Source organism: Heteronotia binoei, chromosome 17 (genome assembly GCF_032191835.1).
Source record: "Heteronotia binoei isolate CCM8104 ecotype False Entrance Well chromosome 17, APGP_CSIRO_Hbin_v1, whole genome shotgun sequence".
Taxonomy (NCBI): domain Eukaryota; kingdom Metazoa; phylum Chordata; class Lepidosauria; order Squamata; family Gekkonidae; genus Heteronotia; species Heteronotia binoei.
Genome location: NC_083239.1, coordinates 43,050,042 through 43,071,384, shown reverse-complemented (window position 1 = coordinate 43,071,384; position 21,343 = coordinate 43,050,042). Strand labels below are relative to the sequence as shown.

The 21,343-nt window shown below is 47.7% G+C and overlaps 1 protein-coding gene across 1 annotated transcript; it reads left to right on the top strand.

Annotated features, from left to right (window-relative positions):
• Positions 1-1,397: 1,397 nt before the first annotated feature.
• LOC132586199 (urokinase plasminogen activator surface receptor-like) lies at positions 1,398-19,100 on the top strand. Its single transcript, XM_060258184.1, has 7 exons — positions 1,398-1,537; positions 5,826-5,945; positions 9,479-9,613; positions 12,984-13,124; positions 14,480-14,623; positions 16,616-16,753; positions 18,389-19,100. Exons 1-7 carry the CDS (start codon positions 1,489-1,491, stop codon positions 18,598-18,600), a joined length of 939 nt encoding a protein of 312 aa, XP_060114167.1. The 5' UTR covers positions 1,398-1,488; the 3' UTR covers positions 18,601-19,100.
• Positions 19,101-21,343: the final 2,243 nt, after the last annotated feature.

Below are 21,343 nucleotides of genomic sequence, written 5' to 3'. Positions count from 1 at the left end.
GCTGCGCTCCTTTGAGCTGCTGAATTTAAGGCCTGCCCATAGTATAGGGTTGCCAATCCCCAGGTGGGGGCAGGGGATCCCCCGGTTTGGAGACCCTCCCCCCGCTTCAGGGTCGTCAGAAAGCGGGGGGGGGAGGGGAGGGAAATGTCTGCTGGGAACTTTATTATTCCCTATGGAGATCTATTCCCATAGAAAATCATGGAGAATTGATCTGCAAGTATCTGGGGCTCTGGGGGGGCTGTTTTTTGGGGTAGAGGCACCACATTTTCAGTATAGCATCTAGTGCCTCTCCCCAAAATACCCCCCAAGTTTCAAAAAGATTGGACCAGAGGGTCCAATTCTATGAGCACCAAATAAGGTGCCCCTATCCTTCATTATTTCCTATGGAAGGAAGGCATTGAAAAGGTGTGCCATCCCTTTAAATGTGAGGGCCAGAACTCCCTTTGGAGTTCAATTATGCTTGTCACAGCCTTGATCTTGGCTCCACCCCTAATGTCTCCTGGCTCCACTCCCAAAGTCTCCTGGCTCCACCCCCAAAGTCCCCAGATATTTCTTGAATTGGACTTGGCAACCCTACCATAGTACCATTTATGCAACTGTGGCAAGCTTCCCAAATTGTTTAATCCCACTTGAAGGAAGGGGGTGTTGGGTGTGGGGACAGTGTATTCTTGGCTCGTTACAGTACCTAGATATGAAACCAAAATGGTTTTAGAGGATTTCCTCTGCACTCACCACCTGATCTCACTGTCTGAGGTGTTAACAATTAACATGAACATGACTCAGTCTCTTAAAGTATAGGAGGTCCTGGTTGGTATCCATAAATGCTGATGGTTCAAGGGGTGTGTCGGGAAGAGACTTACTGAACTTGCACGCGATAAAGTAGGTGAAAAGGAAGCCGGAAGGAAGAACTGCACCGAATCCCTGAGCCCTACAAATATGTGAAGAAATGCAGAAGTTGAGACAGAACTAGGGAACGGAAGAGCTGTTATCTCCCACAAGGTTCTCTGAGCAAGAATTAGCCTCTGATTGCGGCAAACCATTTACCTTGTATTTGGTCAGGGGGGTTAAACAGTCAGCTCTGCTCTTTTCTGAGGGAACTTTGCCAAGAAGAGTCGTTTGTCTTTCAGCAGAATCAGTCCCAACAGGTAAGTCATGGCAGAGAACCAACTCTCTGCTCAGCACTTTTTATTCACAGTTGATTACTTTAAATCGTTTAAACAGACAGGTGCTGGCTGAATCTTAATTATTTCTGATGGCTGGCTCCCTAGGAAATGGGAACTTGACAAATTCCAGGTTTGATGAGGGGGAGAGAATTAGCAAGCAAGTTGGGTATCTGAGACAATAAAAATAAGAATTTCTCTCACATCCTTCCTGCGTCTCCTGTTCTGAAGGGAACAAAACTGGTATGTGTGTTTCTGGGGTCAACTCCCTGAGAAGTCTTCAAGCAAGTTAACTCTGATCTGCTCTCACTTGTGCATCAAAGCTATTATGAAGACTGGGACGTCTCTTGCACTCCTGACATTCTGGCTTGTCCAGGGTAAGTTGTGGATATACTTGTGATTGTGTGTGTGTAAATGCTGTGTGTGTTCCTTGTGGAACATCTCCCATGAAACATGTTGCCAACCTGTGGATTGCACCTGGAGGTCTTCCAGAATTACAACTGCTCTCCAGCGGGGCTTTTTCTGTAGCAGGAACGCCTTTGCATATTAGGCCACACCCCCTGATGTAGTCAATCTTCCAAGAGCTTACAGGGCTCTTCTTACAGGGCCTACTGTAAGCTCCAGGAGGACTGGCTACATCAGGGGGTGTGTGGCTTAATATGCAAAGGAGTGCCTGTTACAAAAAAAAAAAAATCCCGATATCCAGACAATAGAGATCAGCTCTCCAGGAGAAAACATAACAAAAAATGCAAGCTAGTGACCAATTTACTAAGAAGTATATAGAAACCGGTCCAATTGTCCAAACATGTACATTCAAGTCCCAAAGTGGTGACAAGCCAATCGATTAAGTACTTGTTTCTTTCCAGTCTTCGTCAGACATGGGACCACTAACAAAAGAAAATATACAAAAATATCAGAAGGACCGTCTCTCCCCACATGTTCCCCAGAGAGTACTGAGATCGGGAACCCAAAATCTTCTCGCTATCCCTGGGCCAAAAGAAGCCCGCCTAAAATCTACTAGGGACAGGGCCTTCTCTGTTGTGGCCCCTACATGGTGGAATCAGCTGCCGGAGGAGGTGAGGGCCCTGCGGGACCTTGTTCAGTTCCGCAGGGCCTGTAAGACAACCCTCTTCCGGCTAGCCTACACCTAACTGATATGAGAAACTAAATGTAGCTTTGCCAGACTCCTGTTATACATATTGTTGTAATGTTTCATATTTTTAAGGTTTTAAATGTTTTAAATGCTTATATATTTAAATACTTGTTTAATTTTATGTTTGACTATCTGTTGTGAGCCGCCCTGAGCTACTTTCGTGGGAAGGGCGGGATATAAATCATAAATAAAATAAATAAATAAAAAGAAGGACATTCAGACCCCACCAACCCTCTTCCAGTGAAAGAATATATCATACTTACATATTGATTCAATTATATAGATTCTTTACACAATTTTCAAAAAAGAGGAACGCAAAGCATCTCCACAGCTCAGTGTGTGACCTCTTGTGCACCCTAATGGTGCAACTAACATGTTTAAAAAGGCAAACATCTCATTTACAGCTGCCATTACGCAAACCTCTTAAAGGTAAAGTAACATATTTCTAATGCAACATGCTAAAAGAAACAAACACCACAAACTATATCACAGCAGATACAAAATATTCCATACAAAGAATGTCAAATCCCATAATTCATACAAAAATATGTTATCACACAGGCAAATTAAGCTCTGCGTCCCTCTTTTTTGAAAATTGTGTAAAGAATCTATATAATTGAATCAATATGTAAGTATGATATATTCTTTCACTGGAAGAGGGCTGGTGGTGTCTGAATGTCCTTCTAATATTTTTGTATAATATTTTCTTTTGTTAGTGGTCCCAGGTCTGATGAAGACTGGAAAGAAACAAGTACTTAATCGATTGGCTTGTCACCACACTACTTTGGGTCTTGAATGTACATGATTGGACAATTGGACTGGTTACTATATACTTTTTAGTAAATTGGTCACTAGTTTGCATTTTTTGTTGTGTTATCCATTATAGTGACCTCTCTCGGATTGTATTCTACTCCAGGAGAAAATGGCTGCCTTAGAGGGTGGACTCTATGGCACTGTTCTCTGATGAAGTCCTTTCCTTCCTTAAACTAGGGTTGCCAGCCTCCAGGTGGGGCCTGGAGATCTCCCGCTTTTACAACTGATCTCCAGCCGGCAGAGGTCAGCTCCCCTGAAGAAAATGGCTGCTTGGAAGGGTGGACTTTAGGGCATTGTACCCTGCTGAGGCCCCCTCCCCTTGCTAAACCCCACCTTCTCCTGGCCCCACTTCCAAAGTCTCCAGGTATTTTCCAACACAGACCTGGCAACCCTACCTCAAATCCCAGGCTCCACCCCTCCAAATCTCCAAGTGTTTCTCAATCCGGAGCTGACAATCTTACTGGAAGCCCTTGTTGTTTCATTGAGGCTTGCGTAGGTGATGCTCGCGCCATGCTGTTTTCTCAGTTTACAACCTTCCCAGCTTTTTGCCTGCAAAAATTTGCGCCATAAATCTTTTGTCAGAACCATAAAACATTTGATTGCCACCCCCCACCCCCCGTTAAATTTATTTCCAGTCAATCTGATTTAAGAAGTGAATTGCATCTGAATCGTCCCATGGATTTTAATAGGACTCAAAACACAGCAAAATGGGTAGCCCGAGCCTAAGACCCCACCCAATGTCAAAGCAACTTTGGGATATACTGGCACAGTAGGGTTGCAGGTGGGAGGGCTGAAGATCCCTTGGGATTACAACTCATCTTCAGGCAACAGAGATCCGTTCCCCTGGAGAAAATGGCTGCTTTGGAGAGTTATCCCAATAAAGGAATTGGAGAGTGGACTCTATGGCATTGTACACAGCTAAGGTCCCTTCCTCCCTAAACCCTGCCCAATCCAGACTCCCCTCCCTCCCCCAAATCTCCAGGTATTTCCCAACCCAGAACTGGCAAGTGGCAGCTTTAAGGCCTTGAGCAGTCTGGGACCAATGTATCTACGGGACCGCCTCTTCCACTATGTCCCTGGAAGAGCACTACGCTCTGCTGGTCAAAATCTACTGGTGATCCCCAGCTCTAAAGCGGTCCGGCTGTCCTCAATGAGGGCCAGGATGTTTTTCAGCCCTGGCCCCGACCTGGCGGAACTCTCTGCCGGAAGACACCAGGGCCCTGTGGGACCTTTTACAATTCCACAGGGCCTGCAAAGCAGAGATGTCCCGCCGGGCTTTTGTTTGAGGACAGTGACGGCTGCTGGTCTGGCACCCCGTCCCCCTCTACCTACGGGGGGAACTGCTCCCAATGCCCGGAAAGCAGAATTACAGCACACTATAAAGTGTGTTCATCGGGTTGCGACTGTTTTAAAGTACTGGTTGTAATGATTTTATGTGTACCTTTTGTTGTACATCGCCTAGAGCCTGGCATTGACCGGGATGAGGCGGTTCATAAATTTAATAAATAATAACAACAACAACAACTCTGTAGCACAGAGTTTACTACTCTGTGGCCTTTGGAAATGGGAATTAGGATTGCTCACTTAGTTGGGCAGAGTGGGTAAGGCCTAGCTGAATTGCAGCACCATCCTAAACACAGTTACGTGCTTCTAAATCCGTGGTTCAGGAGGTCATAAACTAGGGTTCCCAACCCCCGATTGAGGTCTGGAGATCTCCAGCTTTTCGAACTGATCTCCAGCTGGCAGAGGTCAGCTCTTCTGGAGAAAATATATCCTTCAAAACCTCACCGGTTGAATTATCCCACTCACACAAAAAGCGTGTAAGCAAACATTTAGTGCACAGTTTATAATAAGTCCATGCAGCAAAATAATTGAACGAACACCCACACGATGCTTCCCCAGACTGTTTTCTAAAAACACATCTCAGAGGCACTGCCTTCAGCCACTTCTTGCAGTTCCGAATCTGGGTGGAGACAAGGGCATTGTTCTGCACAACTTTTCACAAAGAGTTCAAAAGACCGTATTTCCTGGATTTCCTACGGTTTCATTGGTTTCACCCTTCGTCAGTCTTCTCTCAGTGCCGTTTTAACTGGAGCCACGGTACAAAGAGTACCGCTAGGGGAGACTTGAGCATGTACGTGTTGATCCGTGATTGAATTCTTTGTACTGTGGCTCCAGTTAAAACAGCACTGAAAGAAGACTGACGAAGGGTGAAACCAACGAAACCGTATCACTCAATGGATTGAATAATGATTGGGATCTCTCATGTTTTTAGATGAGTAGAATGACAACTATCAAATTTTAATGGAAGAGGTTTATCAATCGATTTACGATATGGTCTGACAGCTAAAGTATTGTTGGGCATTTTAAAAACTACGGTGTCCAAAAAGGCCAAAGTTTGAGTGTCGGTCTTATGACTAAACTGAATAGATGGATGAATACTGTTCATCCAGTTTAGCCACGGACCCACTTGATCAGCATTGGAAAAAAATTATCCTGGGTCTTTTCCCCTCCCTGCCTTGCTGTGACATCAGAGCCCCTCAGCCAATGACAGTGAGGGATATCCCTACCTGCATTGGCTGCTCTGTTGGTGACTGTCAGAGACTTTGCCACTAACACACAGTTCCTCACCACACTTCAACTGAAAATCACTTGGGGCAGGACGGGGATCCTAATTGTTCACAGTCTCGTTTCTCCAGCCGACAGCTTGAAATGCCACAAGTGCTTGAACAGGCGAGGAAACTGCTCGGATACTGAGGTGGAGGATTGCAAGCCGGGGCAAGATTCTTGCTTCTTTGAGATCAAGTGGTTCATTGGATGTAAGTGATGTCATTTTCATGGAACAGGTGGGCTGTGGGGGTGTGGAGCACAGCAGTATGGTTTCTCCTCCAGTTGTCCTTTCTGACGCTCTGGCAAAAGACGGGGAAAGGTGACGGGCAGAACACCAGATGATTGGAACAAATTGGAGTAGCCATCCTGTTCTTCTGTGTTCCTGAGATTTTTTGGCATGTGGGTGCTGGAAACACAGCCCCTGCGAAGGCAGACTTTGGCTTCGATCAGACAAAGAAGGTCTTGGGCTTTTCCTGCATGCTTGAACTTATTCCAGATTTTATTGGGAGTCAATCCACAAGCATTAGAATGAGTTCGGGCAGGGTTCATTTGCATGTTTCCCCTCACTCTGCATTTGCATAGTTGTGGAGACAGTTTATTTTCTTCCACATGTGCCTTTAGGGTTGCCAAGTCCCTCCACTGCTGCGGCAGGGGACTCTTCTCTTTGCATGTGAAGACATCACCTGAAAGTGATGTCATTGCACCGGGCACGTCACACCAGGACACTCTAGGATTTGTGGTAAAACTCTATGGTACCATAGCATTTTACCACAGATCCTAGGGCATTGTGCCGGGGTTGCTCTAGGATTCGTAATAAAACTCTATGGTATCATAGAGTTTTACCACGAATCCTAGAGTGTCCCTTGAATAATGATGTCACTTCCGGGTGATGTCATTGCACAGGGCACATTGTAAGGTGATGGGGCTTTTTGGGGGTGGGGGGTGGCCTGCTCCGTGCCTGCAGATTGGAGCTCTCCAAACTAGAGGGTCCCCTGCTCCCAGCGGAAGCTTGGAAACCCTTAAATAATCAGGATTTTCAAGAGAGGGTGCTGTTGTCACTGGTGGTGTCACTGGTGGTGTCATCAACAGTGTCACAACACCCTGCTTCTTCTTTTCTATGGCACTAAAATATCACTATATCACTGAAACATTGTAGCAATAGGCTTGGGTTATGACAGATTGCGGGATTCTTATGCAAGCAAGTCTGTCAATAGATGCTGACCTTTATAAAGGGAATGTGTTAGGCAGCCAGTGTAATTACTTTTTTACAGTGTGTGTACCGAAGTGTGTGTTCATTGCAGGAGTTCATTACGCTTTGCAGTGCAAAACAATGAGATTAAGGCCAGGCAAACACACTCCGCCAGTGAAGATCCAGTCAGGAAGTGCTAACCTTTATAAAGGAAACACATTTGGCAGCCGGTGTAATTTTTTTTTTTACACAGTGTGTGATCTGGAGTGTGTGTGTTCATTGCAAGAATTTGTTATGCTTTGCAGTACAAAACTGTGATATTAAGGCCAGGCAAACACATTCCACAAGTGAAGATCCAGCCAGGAAGCGTTAGTCCTTTCAGGCAGAATCTTGGAATTCCCTCCTTGCCACCCGGATACACAGTTTTCCAGAGTTTTTCCTCCATTGTGAGTGACTGTCCGCCACAGGCCACGCTGTTTCTTCCTCACCCACGCTGAAGCAAGTGGAATGGGAGCCCTAGCTAGTAGCCACCAGCCATAAAAGGCTAAGACGGGGTGGGCAAAAACTTGCCTAACATAAGAATCACATAGAATAAATGTCAGATGTTTGAGAGCTGTAAGACAACAACGTCAGATGCTTGAGAGCCACAAGACAGGGAGGGAGGGAGGGAGGGAAGGAGGGAGGGAAAAAGGGAGGGAAGGAGGGAGGGAAGGAAGGAAGAAGAAGAATTGTAGATTTATACCCTGCCCTTCTCTCTGAATCAGAGACTCAGAGCGGCTTACAATCTCCTATGTCTTCTCCCCCCCCAACAGACACCATGTGAGGTGGGTGGGGCTGAGAGGGCTCTCAAAGCAGCTGCCCCTTCAAGGACAACTCCTACAAGAGCTCTGGCTGACCCAAGGCCATTCCAGCAGCTGCAAGTGGAGGAGTGGGGAATCAAACCTGGTTCTCCCAGATAAGAGTCCGTGCACTTAACCACTACACCAAACTGGAAGGAAGGAAGGAAGGAAGGAAGGAAGGAAGGAAGGAAGGAAGGAAGGAAGGAAGGAAGGAAGGAAGGAAGGAAGGAAGAGGAGGTGGAGGTGGAAAGAAAGCAACTTTAAATTCAAATGCATTCTCCAAGCCTCCACCGTGCTTGGCTTGGAGAAGCGATTTAAAGAGACAAATGCCTTCTCCAAGCTGGCCGATGGGGTGGTGGAGGCTTCAAGAGCCATGCAATATGTGTGAAAGAGCCACATGTGGCCCCCGACCCGCAGTTTGGCCACCCCTGGGCCAAAACAAGTGGCTGTAGTTAGCAGGCAATAGAAAACTTACCAAAAGCCTTGGGGAGGATACACTTTTGCATATCTAAAGAGGAGGCTGAGTGTGTATATTAAGTTCCAGTCAAGTCACTTCCTATAAGTGGGTTCAATGCATGGAGGAGACAAGGTTGCAGTGATCAGAGCTCTTTATTGAGTTACAGCATAGTAACTAGTAAGCTAGAAGACTGCTAAACGGGGCCAATGGGGCCAATTTTATACAGTCCTGGGTTCCCATTGGATCGTTCGAACCAGCAGGGGGCTTCTGACTGGACCAGGGCAGCAGGGATTGGGATCCTGCTTTCCAGTCCTCAGGGCTCCAATGAGCCAGGCAGGAACACTGGCAAGGGAACATAAACATGAGTTCACACACACAACAGTTCCAAAGTATGGCAGCCTTGCGAATCAGTCCTCCAAAATGCCCCATTGTTTCCAGTCTTGTAAACTGAGGGCCGTGGTTTCCTTGACGGAGTCACTCCATCTCATGCTGGATCTTCCTCTTTTCTTGTGGCCTTCAACTTTTCCTAGCATTATTGGCTTTTCCAGTGACTCATCTCCTCACCCGAAGTGACTCAGTCCGCACTCAGTGACTCAGCAATTTACGACAGCCTCAGCTCTGTCCTTTTAGCTTCTGGGGAGAGTTCAGGCTTGACATACTCTAGAACCCGCTGGTTTGAGCCCCCTTTTTGCTCTTTACAAATCCTTCCTAGAGTTGCCAATCCCCAGATGGGGGCAGGGGATCGCCCGGTTTGGAGGCCCTCTGCCCGCTTCAGGGTCATCAGCAAGCGGGGTGGGGGGGGGGAGGGAAGTGTCTGCTGGGCACTCATTATTCTATATGGAGACCAAATTCCCATAGGGTATAATGGAGAATTGATCTGTTGGTATCTGCGGCTCTGGGGGCCCACTGTTTTTTGAGATAGAAGCACCAAATTTGCAGCATAGCACCCAATGACTCTCCTCAAGAGTCCCTCCAAGTTTCAAAAAGATTGGACTGAGGGGTCCAATTCTATGAGCCCCAAAAGAAGGTGCCCCCATCTTTCGTTATTTCCAATGGAGGGAAGGCATTTAAAAGGTGTGCGATCCCTTTAAATGTGGTGGCCAGAACTCTCTTTGGAGTTCAATTATGCTTGTCACAACCTTTCTCCTGGCTCCATCCCCATGTCTCCTGGCTCCACCCCCAAAGTCCCCAGATATTTCTTGAATTGGACTTGGCAACCATATTCCTTCCCCGACTTGCTCTGTCTTCTCTTGGTAGTGCACGCAGACACAGTGAAACAGGGCTGTGGTAATTCGGACTACTGCCGTCGGTATCCTGGAGGGTATAAAGGTTTCTTGTTCCGGAGGATGCACTGTTGTTCCACGGATCTCTGCTTACCTGTGAAATATCATGGTACGTAAGGGTGGAGTGGCAGGCGAGAGCATAGACAAGGCCTAGCTTAAGGGACGTTCATAGATGCAAGATAGATCTGAACTCCACCTACATGCTCACGGGGGGGGGGGGGGTCTAAAGGGGCTGTGAGAACTCTGTAGGAAAGAAAACTATGTAGCTCTTTATAACCACAAAAATCCAGTCTGCGCTGAAGGCAGAGGGAGTAGGCAAAATTTAATTATTTGGTAAAGGACTGAAATCACAATGACATTGTATGCCGAGTCTATTGTATAGTGAGTTTAGCCAACTCTGAATTAACCAAGAACACTTTATTTCAAGAAGAAACAGCCACAAAGAAACACAGGCACAAAGAGAGCTATATACGGTCTGGCCATGGCTAGCCATGCCTCCCTAGAAGGCAACAGTTACTCCTAATGGCTCACTCCAGAATCCTTCATTTGCATCTCTTTATCACAAGTTGTTACATGCCTAGCATCCTGATTGGCCAGTTCTTGCAGGCTTCAGGATCCTGGTTTGCAAGGAGTGCCTGTCTCAAGCTCAGGCAACAAGAACCCAGTGAGATGCACTATATGACAGAGTCAGTAATTAAAGAAATGACCCTTTCACAGTAATTAAAGAAATCTTAGGTGCAGCCACATTCATTCATTCATTCAAAATGTTTTTAGCTGCCACCTATATAAATAAAATGGATTACACAGAAACACATAAAACCAAAATTTAAAAGCACACTTTAAGACTGCTTGATTTATATGCAGTCCTAAATAAAACCATCTTCAGCGGCGTCCTAAGGAGTGAAAGTGAGGGGCCAGGTGCACCTCCTGGGGGGGAGAGAGGTTGTTCCATAATTGTGGGGCTGCTACCAAAAAGGCCCTCTTTTGTGTACCCACCAAAGAAGCTTCTTTGGTTGATGGAACAGTCAGGACGGCCTGTCCCTGAGATCTTAATTCCCGGGCAGGAATGTGTGGGAGAAGATAGTCCTTCATATACCCTGGTCTCAAGCCATGTGGGGCTTTAAGAGTTAAAGCCAAGACCTTGAACTGGGCTTGGAAACTGATTGGTAGCTAAGGTAATTGCCATAATATTGGGGTCACATGTTCCTAAGTGGATCGCACCAGCAGTCAAGCTGCAGCATTCTGCAGTAGCTGCAGCTTTTGAACACTTGTCAAGGGCAGCCTGTTTGGTGCCAATCCCCAAGTGGAGGCAGGGAACTCCCCGGTTTGGAGGCCCTCCCCCTGCTTCAGGGTCATCAGAAAGTGTGCGTGGGGGGAGAGGGAAATAGGGTATAATAGAAAATTGATCTGTGGATATCTGGAGTTCTGGGGGGCTGTTTTTGGAGGCAGAGGCGCCAAATTTTCAGCATAGCATCCAGTGCCTCTCCTCAAAACACCCTCCAAGTTTCCAAACGTTTGGACGACGGGGTCCGATTCTATGAGCCCCCCCCCAAAGGTGCCCCAATCCATTCTTTCCAATGGATGGAAGGCATTTGAAAGGTGTGCGGTCCCTTTAAATGTGATGGCCTGTGGAGGGGAAGCAAGCATCTTGAGTTAGGGGAGGCACCTTCTGCCGGAGGAAAGTACCTCTGGGATCGATTGCGTTCAACTCTCTTAGAAAAAGAATTGGATTTATACCCCACCCTTCACTCAGAGCAGTTTACCATTGCCTTCCCTTTCCCTCTGCACCACAGACACCCTGTGAGGTAGGTGGGGCTGAGAGAGCTCTTCGAGAACTGCTCCTGAGAGAACAGCTCTGTGAGAACTGTGACTTGCCCAAGGTCACCCAGTTGGCGCCATGTGAAGGAGTGGGGAATCAAACCCAGTTCTCCGGATCAGAGTCCACCGCTCTTAACCACTACACAAAATTGGCTTAATTTAGTGAGTCTCACCTCTTTTGTGACAAACTCCAGGGCTGTTTTTCTAGTAGGAGCTCCTCTGCATATTAGGCCACGCCCCCTGATGTAGCCAATCATCCTGGAGCTTACAGTAGGCCCTGTACGAAGAGCCCTGTAAGCTCTTGGAGGATTGGCTACATCAGGGGGGCATGGCCTAATATGCAGAGGAGCTCCTGCTAGAAAAAGAGCCCTGATTCTATTGGAGCGAAGAGGGGAGGGGAAAAGACCAGAGAAATGGGAGGAGAGGGCGATATTTAGAATTTCCATCTCAAACACAAAAACATCTGGGTTCAGTCAAACTGCAGGAAATGATTCCTCAGGGTAAACAGGGAGAGGGAGCGAAAGCGAGGGCCAAATTCTTCAAAATGAGAGTCAGCCTGGTGTAGTCGTTATGGGCACTTTAATTGGGAGAGCCAGTTTGATTCCTCACCCCTTCACATGAAGCCTTCTGGGTGATCTTGGTTGGGCCGGTCACTGTTCTCTCAGCCCCACCTTCCTCACAAGGTGCCTGGGGTGGGAAGAGGAAGGGAACGGCAATTGTAAGCCTCTTTCAGACTCCTTAGGGTAGAGAAAAGCAGAGCATAAAACCCAACTCTTCGTCTTCATCCCTGATGTGGATTTATTTATATCCTGCCTTTCTGGAGACCCAGTGTGGATCACGGCATCATTTTTCCCTCCTCCATTTTATCTTCACAACAACTCTGTGAGGTAGTTTAGGCTGAGAGGGTGTGTCTGGCCTAGGAGTCCCGGAGCCCTCAACCTCACTTCCTGTCCAATGCCAGTAATATGGCTGTGCTTTCCTCTCTCTCCTGGTAAATCCCCCCACTCCTGGTTGTCAGGAGGGACCTGATAACTCTAGTCTGGCCCCAGGTCACCCTGTGAACTTCCATGGCAAATTGACCTTGTGTGTCCTAGATTTTAGTATGACGCTCTAGCCCAGGGGTGGCCAGACTTTCTTAATGTAAGAGGTATATAGAATAAATGTCAGATGTTTGAAAGCCACAAGAGATGAATGTCAGATGTTTGAGAGCCACGAGGAAGGAAGGGAAATAGATGGGGGAGGGAGGGAGGGAGAGGTGGAAAGAAAACAGTTTTAATTTTAAATGCATTCTCCAAGCTGCTGGCTGGCTCGGAGAAGGAATTTAAAGAGAGAAATGCCTTCTCCAATTTGGTCAACAGGGTGGGGATGGGGGCTCCAAGAGCCGCACAATATGTGTGAAAGAGCCACAGGTGGCTCTCGAGCCTCAGTTTGGCCACCCCTGCTCTAGCCATTATATCACACTGCCTCATGTTACCTGAGAGGCGGGTTTTTCCCCAAGGGTACAAGGATGGGAGCTTATAGCTTCCAAAAAATTAGAAATAATAATAATAAAAAGTGAAAAGATTGGCCAGGAGTGCCAAATCAGTGACTACAGCCTCAGGTAACTCAGTCTGATTAACTCCTTCTCTCTCCTCCTCCCCTTTCCCCATGTTTTTGTATAGCCAGCACAGTAGGGTCAGAAAACGGCGTGAAATGCCAGAGTTGTATTGGGAGTGCAGCCGAATGTGGCCCAAATGCGCCTACAGAGCCATGCTTCGGGACTCAGGACAGATGTGTGCAAATATCTCAGCATTTTCTGCCAGGTACTGAAGAAGGGGATATTTTCGATTGAGATGATTCAGCAGTCCACACACAGGCGTGGGGATGCAGGGAGAAGTCAGTCATCGCAAATGACGACACAGGTACTAGCCAGTAGGTGCTGGTAGAAGGAGTACAGACAGCCCCAGCCTAGGCACCGCTCACCATAGCACTTTTTGTAACCTGGATAAGTATCAGCAACATCAAAACTGGGGGATCTTGTGGCTTATGTCGATTAGTTCATTACTAGGTTTATTTTCCTTCTGATCAGCCTTTTTCAGGCACCCCAGTAGAAAAGAAAAGAAAAATGACAAAACATTACCTGGGTTCAAATACATCAAATCAGATTTCATTATACATCCTACAGTATTATAGCATTAGCAATTTAAATATCCTCTGCAGTGTTTTGAATTTTTTATCCAGTCCAGTTCAGGTTGGGACCAAGGGTTTATGACAGGGCTTTTTTTGAGCTGAAACTCACAGGAATGCAGTTCCGGCTGGCTTGGCGTCGTGGGGTGTGGCCTAATATGCAAATGAGTTTCTGCTGGGCTTTTTCTACAAAAAACAGCCCTGATGACAATATGGATTTGTCTCTGTAGTGTCCCTTTTTCATGCTCCCTTACCCAAAAATGCAAACACTGACATGAAAATCCAGAATTGCAAAACTTTGGCTCAGCCTCTACTTTGGATCCCAAGAGACAAACGAAGTACAGACTTTAGAATTACAGTCCTAAACCCTTCCACATACTCTGGAGAGGCTCTAGTACTGGTATGTATTTAATAAAGTAACAGATACGGTTTGAAGTGAAATGGAGCTTCCAGGGCTGTTTTTTGCAGAAAAAGCCCAGCAGGAACTCATTTGCATATTAAGCCATACCCCCGGACACCAAGCCAGCCAGAACTGCATTCCTGTGCATTCCTGCTCAAAAAAAGCCCTGGGAGCGTCCATTGGAAAAGGACATGTTACAGGGATCCCCAGCCTTTTTGTGCATGCAGGCATCTTTGGAATTCTGACACAGTATGGTGGGCACAGCCACAAAATGGCTGCCACTGGAGGTGGAGCCAACCACAAATTGGCTTCTGCAGCTTTCCACAGTGAAAGCCATTGTGCTGTGGTTGCAGCTGCTATCAAAATGTTTTTAAGTATCTGCACAGCCAGTCAGAAACTTTGGTAGGACCCACCTACTTTCTAAAAACAAGCACCCACAGGCACCAAGATAGGTGTTGGTGGGCAACACTTTGGGGACCCCTGACATAATATTTGGTGTGTGGCCCAGGCAACCTTTTTGCTGTATGTAGTAGAATGGAGCGTAGGACCATCAGTCAAGGGCATGAACACAGTACTGGTTCCTCTTTCCAGGTGAAGGATTAGAACCCATCATCAAAGGGTGTGGAACCGATTCCGTTAAGGACGCGCAGGTGGTGTACCAGATTGGGAACAATTTGGCTTACATCGATCAAAAAGGCTGCAAGGGATCGAACTGTAACAACGGGACTTTCCAAGGTAATGTTGATTATAACAACCGTGTTTCATTGCTGATAACAATGAGGTGCTTACAGAAACTCTCTAGACTAATTCACACATTCTCATTTTCCTTGCTTGTAAGTTCATGCTTCTTCAGGTTTTTTTTCCTGTTCAGCATGTGTTTTTCTCCCTGTAATATGATATTACAGTGGTTTATGACTGGCATAAAAACTTGCAGTTTCAATCTGCAGGAAGGTGTGCTGGACGTACACCGGTGTAATATCAAATTGACCACTAGAGGGAGCCAAACGTAAGGAACAGAACCCCCACCCCAAAGAAACAAGAACTTAGAAATCAGGAAAATAATGCAGAAAAGCCAATGAATTAGAATAATTCAGGATATGACCCACCCACCGAGAATTTTTTGTAGCCATTGAAATTCAATGGGAGGGGTATGAGAATTTTCCTAGGCCCAAAGCAGAGATCGGGTTGGAACATCAAGTCGGTGCTTGAATCTATAGCAAATTGGTGGTACTCTCACCTGGGCTATAGCAAATTGGTGATACTCACAGTGCCGCTAGCTGGATCAGCCATTTCCAGGGGTGGAATTCTAACAGGAGTTGCTCTGCATATTAGGCCACACCCCCTGATGTAGCCAATCCTCCAAAAGCTTACAAGCTTCTTTTTTGTAAGCCCTTGGAGAATTGGCTACACCAGGGGGTGTGGCCTAATATGCAAAGCAGCTCCTGCTAGAAGTCCACCCTTGGCCATTTCACAGAATCTAGCTTCCTCGGGCTGTGGAACAGGAACCACACATGTAGTTTCACAATGTTTCTGAGCAACCACATATGGGACAAACAATGCTAGCTTCTCCCATTTTGAGAATTTTGTTTCCACAAAGAGGATTTGGAACTCTGTTTTGCCGCATTCCCGGAGGAAAAAAAGCCCTGACTGAAGGAATAATTTTGATAGGATCGTATTTTGTGTGTGCGCAGGTGTCATGGATATTGCTTTTTTGGGGGGGATACAAATCAATATTTAGCTCATTGAACAAGCTACGTATTCTTCCATCTACCCATCACCCTCTTAGATGGCATATTGGTGTCAGTGTAGTTGGCGTTTCCACTCTGGTACTTTCCTTTGCTTCTTGGTTTTTAAATTTCAGCATGGGAATTCAGTTTTGGGGGGGTCTAGGCAAAGGGAAGGGCATCCGCTGTGATTGCAAACCTTGACAAAACGCAGGTTTCATCACCATCTGCTTCTCACAGATTAGGAGAAGCCCCAGAAGTCCTGCCTTTGTTGGCCTTGCCCGCTGTCCACTGCTTCTGCACACACTCGTGCGCGCACACACACACACACCTTGCCATTAGGAATCACACACCGATTCCCACTAGTCTTACGCCGCTCTCACACTCCTCTTCTCTGCGGGGCTTCCGTCAGGTTTCAGCAATCTGCCCCGGGGCTTCAACTAGCTTCGCCTTTTTCGTGCAGCAAACAGAAACTTCTGAAAACCACTTTCTGTTTGCCCCGCGAAAAAGGCGAAGCTAGTTGCAGCCCCGGGGCAGAGTGCGTAAAATCCGACGGAAGCCCCGCAGAGAATAGGAGCCTGCAGGCCCGGGGCTAGGCTTTTCTGGACCCCAGGCTGAATAGCACTCTGCCCCCCGCCCCAGTATCATATTCACGCCTTGATAATGTCGCTAATGATGTCACTGGACCCCACCCCCCCTTTGCCCAGGCATCCCGAGTCTCGGGGAGCCTGAGCAAAGACAGAACGTGGCAGCAACTTGCGTGGCCTCCCTCCCTTCGCCCAGGCTTCCTGAGCCTCAGGGAGCCTGGGCGAAGACAGGACCGGTGCGGGAGTGCGGAGACGGGGCTCCTTGTGGCGCGCCTAGCCAGGTGGTGCCCTAGCCGGCCTATTGCCACGCGCCAGCCCTGGGAGCCTGAGAGTGGTGTAAGGCTATTGGGAAATTGGTCACGGTCTCTCCTCCAGCCTCAGGACTCCTGCAGGCTCTCCATCTTTTCCTTCCACAGACATCTCTGCCGGAGATCCGAATGGATTGCAGTGCTATACTTGCCGGGAGACGGGGCTCGGGGAGTGCGCCCGTAACAAATTGCAGCTCTTGAACTGTACGGGGGTCATGGATCGATGTGTGCATTTCATGAACAAAGGTAAGGGGGAAGTTGCTTGGTAGGGTGAAGGCAGCCGGGGAAGCTGCTTGGTAGGGTGAATGGGAGGCACGGGTCTTCTCTCCAAGAGTTGCATGGAAAGAGGAAATTTTGAAATTCACTTTCACCACATCTATTAAACAGCCACAGTGCATGCAGGAATGTGTTCATCCAATAACTATCAGTGGGGATGCATGGAATATATTCAGTAACGAAATGTTCTCAGGGAGTCTCTCCACAGGGGAGGCTGCCTGTTGTGCATCTGCACGAGTTACTGCCTTGGGTTTTACTGTTTCCGGTCAGCCTCGATGTTAGGGGTTATGATCACAAGTGCAAATGTGATTAGCTGACCTGGATAGCCCAGCCTAGCCTGAACCTGTCAGATCTCTGAAGCTAAGCAGCATTGGCCATGGCTATGGTATAATGGAGAATTGATCTGTGGGTATCTGGAGCTTGAGGGGCATTGTTTTTTGAGAAAGAGGCGCCAAATTTTCAGCATAGCATCCAGTGCCTCTCCCCAAAATACTCACCAAGTTTCAAAAGAAGTGTACCAGGGGGTCCAATTCTATGAGCCTCCAAAGAGGGTGCCCCTATCCTTCGTTATTTCCAATGGAGGGAAGGCATTTAAAAGGTGTGTGGTCCCTTTAAATGTGATGACTAGAACTCCCTTTGGAGTTCAATTATGCTTGTCACACCCTTGCTCCTGGCTCCACCCCCATGTCTCCTGGCTCCACTCCCAAAGTCCCCAGATATTTGTTGAATTGAAGATCGCAACTCTAGCTCAATGATGTCACATGTCAGTTGCCACAAGGTAGCTGCCCACTACCTTTACCTAAAAAGCCCTGTGGCACAGAGTGGTAAAGCTGCAGTACTGCAGTCCAAGCTCTTCTCACGACCTGAGTTTGATCCTGGCGGAAGCTGGGTTCAGGTTGCCGGCTCGAAGTTGACTCCGCCTTCCACCCTTCCGAGGTCGGTAAAATGAGTCCCCAGCTTGCTGGAGAGAAAGTGTAGATGACTGGGGAAGGCAATGGCAAACCACCCCGTAAAAAGTCTGCCATGATAACGTCGTGAAGCAACGTCACCCCAGAGTCAGAAACAGCGGGTGCTTGCACAGGGGACTACCTGTACCTTTTTACCTTTACTAGCTGTCCACCACTACTGCAAATTCAATTAGCTGTGAGGCACCACAATGTCATTTCAGTGGTTGTGGAATCCCTCTTTTGCTGGACTACACAGCCAGCAAGAAGGACACCTCCCCCCAACCCCAGGCAGTACCAAGTAAATGAAAGATAACAGTTGGAGGAGGAGAGGTTTTTCCAGAATTCGTTTGGGCTCTTTGAAATTCTCTTTTGGCTGAGAGGGGAATGAGATTGCCATGACATTTCCATGAAGATTGGCTCTGATTAAAGAGACAGGAGCTCCGTCCTCTTTTGTTACGGGAGTCCCATCTTTGGGCGGGTTTTCCACGGCAACCTGATGTTGGAGTCATTGCATCTCTCCAAATGCTAGGAAATTGCTCAGTAGTTGGTTCATGGCGCCCTCTAGTGCCGCTGTCTAAAAAGTGCTACAGGTTTCAGGCTGTTGTGCATGAGATACTCTCCCCCTGCCCTGCACCGAGTGACCTTTAACCTTTTCCAGAGAACCGAAGCCTGACCATCCAGAAGGGATGCGGCACAGAGACGCTGTGCAGTTACCAAGGGATTTCTGACCCGCTGATGGTCAGGCCGGATGGTGTCGCAGAATGCTGCCGAACTTCCTTCTGCAACCGGGCAGGGAGCCGTTCAGCACCAGAGAGGCTTCTGCGAACTGTGGCTCTCTCCTTGCTGTTGGCATTGATGGCTTGGAAATAGCCGCCCTCGGTTAAATGAGTCCTCTGCGAAAGATCTGGGACTGCTGCTGCCCTACATTTTAAAATTGGATCTGGACATTTCCGGCCTCTGCCCTTTGGATTGCTGGAATCGGTGACGGTGTTCATTTGATTTAAAGATCTCTGTGTCTCCGGTGTCACACTGGTAGCAACAAACCATTCCAACACAGGCGGAGAGCAAGTCTTGGGTGTGGGGAAGTTCTGTGCAAAACAACAGCAAAAACAAACCCTTCGTTTCTCTGCAGGGCTCTTTCTCTCCAGCAGGGGGCAGGTTTGATTCCGTATTCTCTTAAATCAGAGGTATGAACTCATTTGTTACGAGGGCTGGATCTGTCATAAATATCTTTGTCGGGCCAGGCCACATGTGCCATAAAACGTAATGCCAGCTTCTGGAGATATAAACTTTACAATGACGCAGGCAAAACCCAATTAACGGTATTATTTGTTACTCAAAATACAAATAAAAACAATGGATTCCTGGGAGTAAAAGCAACTGATTTACCGGGGAGCCCACAAAAACTGGATTTAATCATGTGGAAGACCAGGTTTTTCCCAGGGGATACCATAAGGGAGGGGGGGGGGAGAATCTTACATTTCCATACAAATTAGTTACTTTTTGTATGTATATAGCACATTGAGGAGATGAGTCATCTTCTTTACAAGTACATAAAGTAGTTTTTTAGTACTCCTCCCCACCAATACATCCAGCCCCAGAAACGGAGCACAGCAATGATCCATCTCTTGTTCTTTGTAATCTCAAGGAAGCACGCTGGACTTCTCTATCTACCTCCCCATCCTCCCCCTAACCCCACCACTAGCCCCAGGGGAGCTCCTTTGCATATTAGGCCACACAGCCCTGATGCAGCCAGTCCTCCAACAGCTTACAAAAAAAGAGCCTTGTCTTTGGAGGATTGGCTACATCAGGTCTCTCTCTCGGCTTGGCTTCGCGAACGAAGATTTAAGAAGGGTGCAATAGTCCACGTTTGCTGCAGGCTCGCTGGTGGCTGACAAGACCAATGCAGGACAGGCAGGTCCGGCAACAGTGGCTGCAGGGAAAAGTCTGATTTGGGGTTGGTGCTGTAGCAGTGCGATTCTTCCTCAATCTCCTTTTGTCCTCAAGACCAGCTATGCGTGCGTTCTCAAAGGAAGAGACAGCCTGGTGGATGGTGTGCCTCCATGCTTTGCGATCTGAGGCTAGGTCAGACCACTGGTGATGGTTGATGTGACAGGTGCTAAGGGATTTCTTCAAGGAGTCCTTGTACCTCTTCTTTGGTGCCCCTCTATTTCGATGGCCGGTGGAGAGTTCGCCATACAGGGCAATCTTGGGAAGGCGGTGGTTTTCCATCCTAGAAATATGCCCTGCCCAGCGCAGCTGCGTCTTCAACAGCAGTGCCTCGATGCTGGTAACCTCTGCCCGCTTGAGGACTTCAGTGTTGGTCACAAAGTCACTCCAGTGGATGTTGAGGATGGTGCGAAGGCAGCGCTGATGAAAGCGCTCAAGGAGTCGCAGGTGATGACGGTATAAAACCCACGATTCGGAGCCATAGATGAGGGTTGTCATCACAACCGCTTTGTAAACATTGATCTTTGTGCCTTTTTTCAGATGCTTGTTGCTCCACACTCTTTTGTGCAATCGGCCAAATGCACGGTTTGCCTTTGCCAGCCTGTTGTCAATCTCCTTGTCGATCTTGGCATCTGAGGAGATGATGCACCCCAGGTAGCTGAACTGCTGGACTGTCTTCAGAACTGATTCACCCACAGTGATGCAGGGAGGGTGATAATCTTCCTGGGGTGCAGGCTGGTGGAGAACTTCTGTCTTCTTCAGACTAACTTCTAGGCCGAATAGCTTGGCAGCCTCTGCAAAGCAGGACGTCATATGCTGCAGAGCTGATACCGAGTGGGAGACGAGTGCAGCATCATCAGCAAACAGTAGCTCTCGGATGAGTTTTTCCATTGTCTTGGAGTGTGCCTTTAGTCGCCTCAGGTTGAACAGGCTGCCATCGGTGCGATAGCGGATGTAGACACCATCGTCCTCATCTAGATCTACTGCGGCTCTTTGAAGCATCATGCTAAAGAAGATCGTAAAGAGAGTTGGCGCAAGAACGCAGCCTTGCTTTACACCTGTGCCTATTGGGAAGGGCTCCGAGAGGTCGTTGCAGTGTCTGACTTGGCCTCGCTGGTCTTCGTGTAGCTGGATGATCATGCTGAGGAACCTTGGGGGACATCCTAAACGTTCCAAGATTTGCCACAGGCCTTTCCTGCTAACGGTATCGAAAGCTTTGGTAAGGTCGACAAAAGTCACATACAGGGCCTTGTTTTGTTCCCTGCATTTCTCTTGGAGCTGCCTGAGAACAAATACCATGTCGGTGGTGCTCCTGTTAGCTCTGAAGCCGCACTGGCTCTCTGGGAGGAGTTCTTCTGCAATGGTGGGCACCAGTCTGTTCAGGAGTATTCTGGCAAGGATTTTGCCTGCGATGGAGAGCAGGGTTATCCCCCGGTAGTTGGAGCAGTCTGACTTTTCCCCTTTGTTCTTGTATAGGGTGATGATGATTGCATCGCGAAAGTCCTGTGGTAATTTGCCTTGTTCCCAGCAGGTGACAAGTACTTTGTGAAGTGAGCTATGTAGTACTGTGCCCCCATGCTTCCAGATCTCTGGTGGAATTCCATCAACTCCTGCTGCCTTGCCACTTTTCAGTTGCTTGATGGCTTTAACAGTCTCTTCTAGG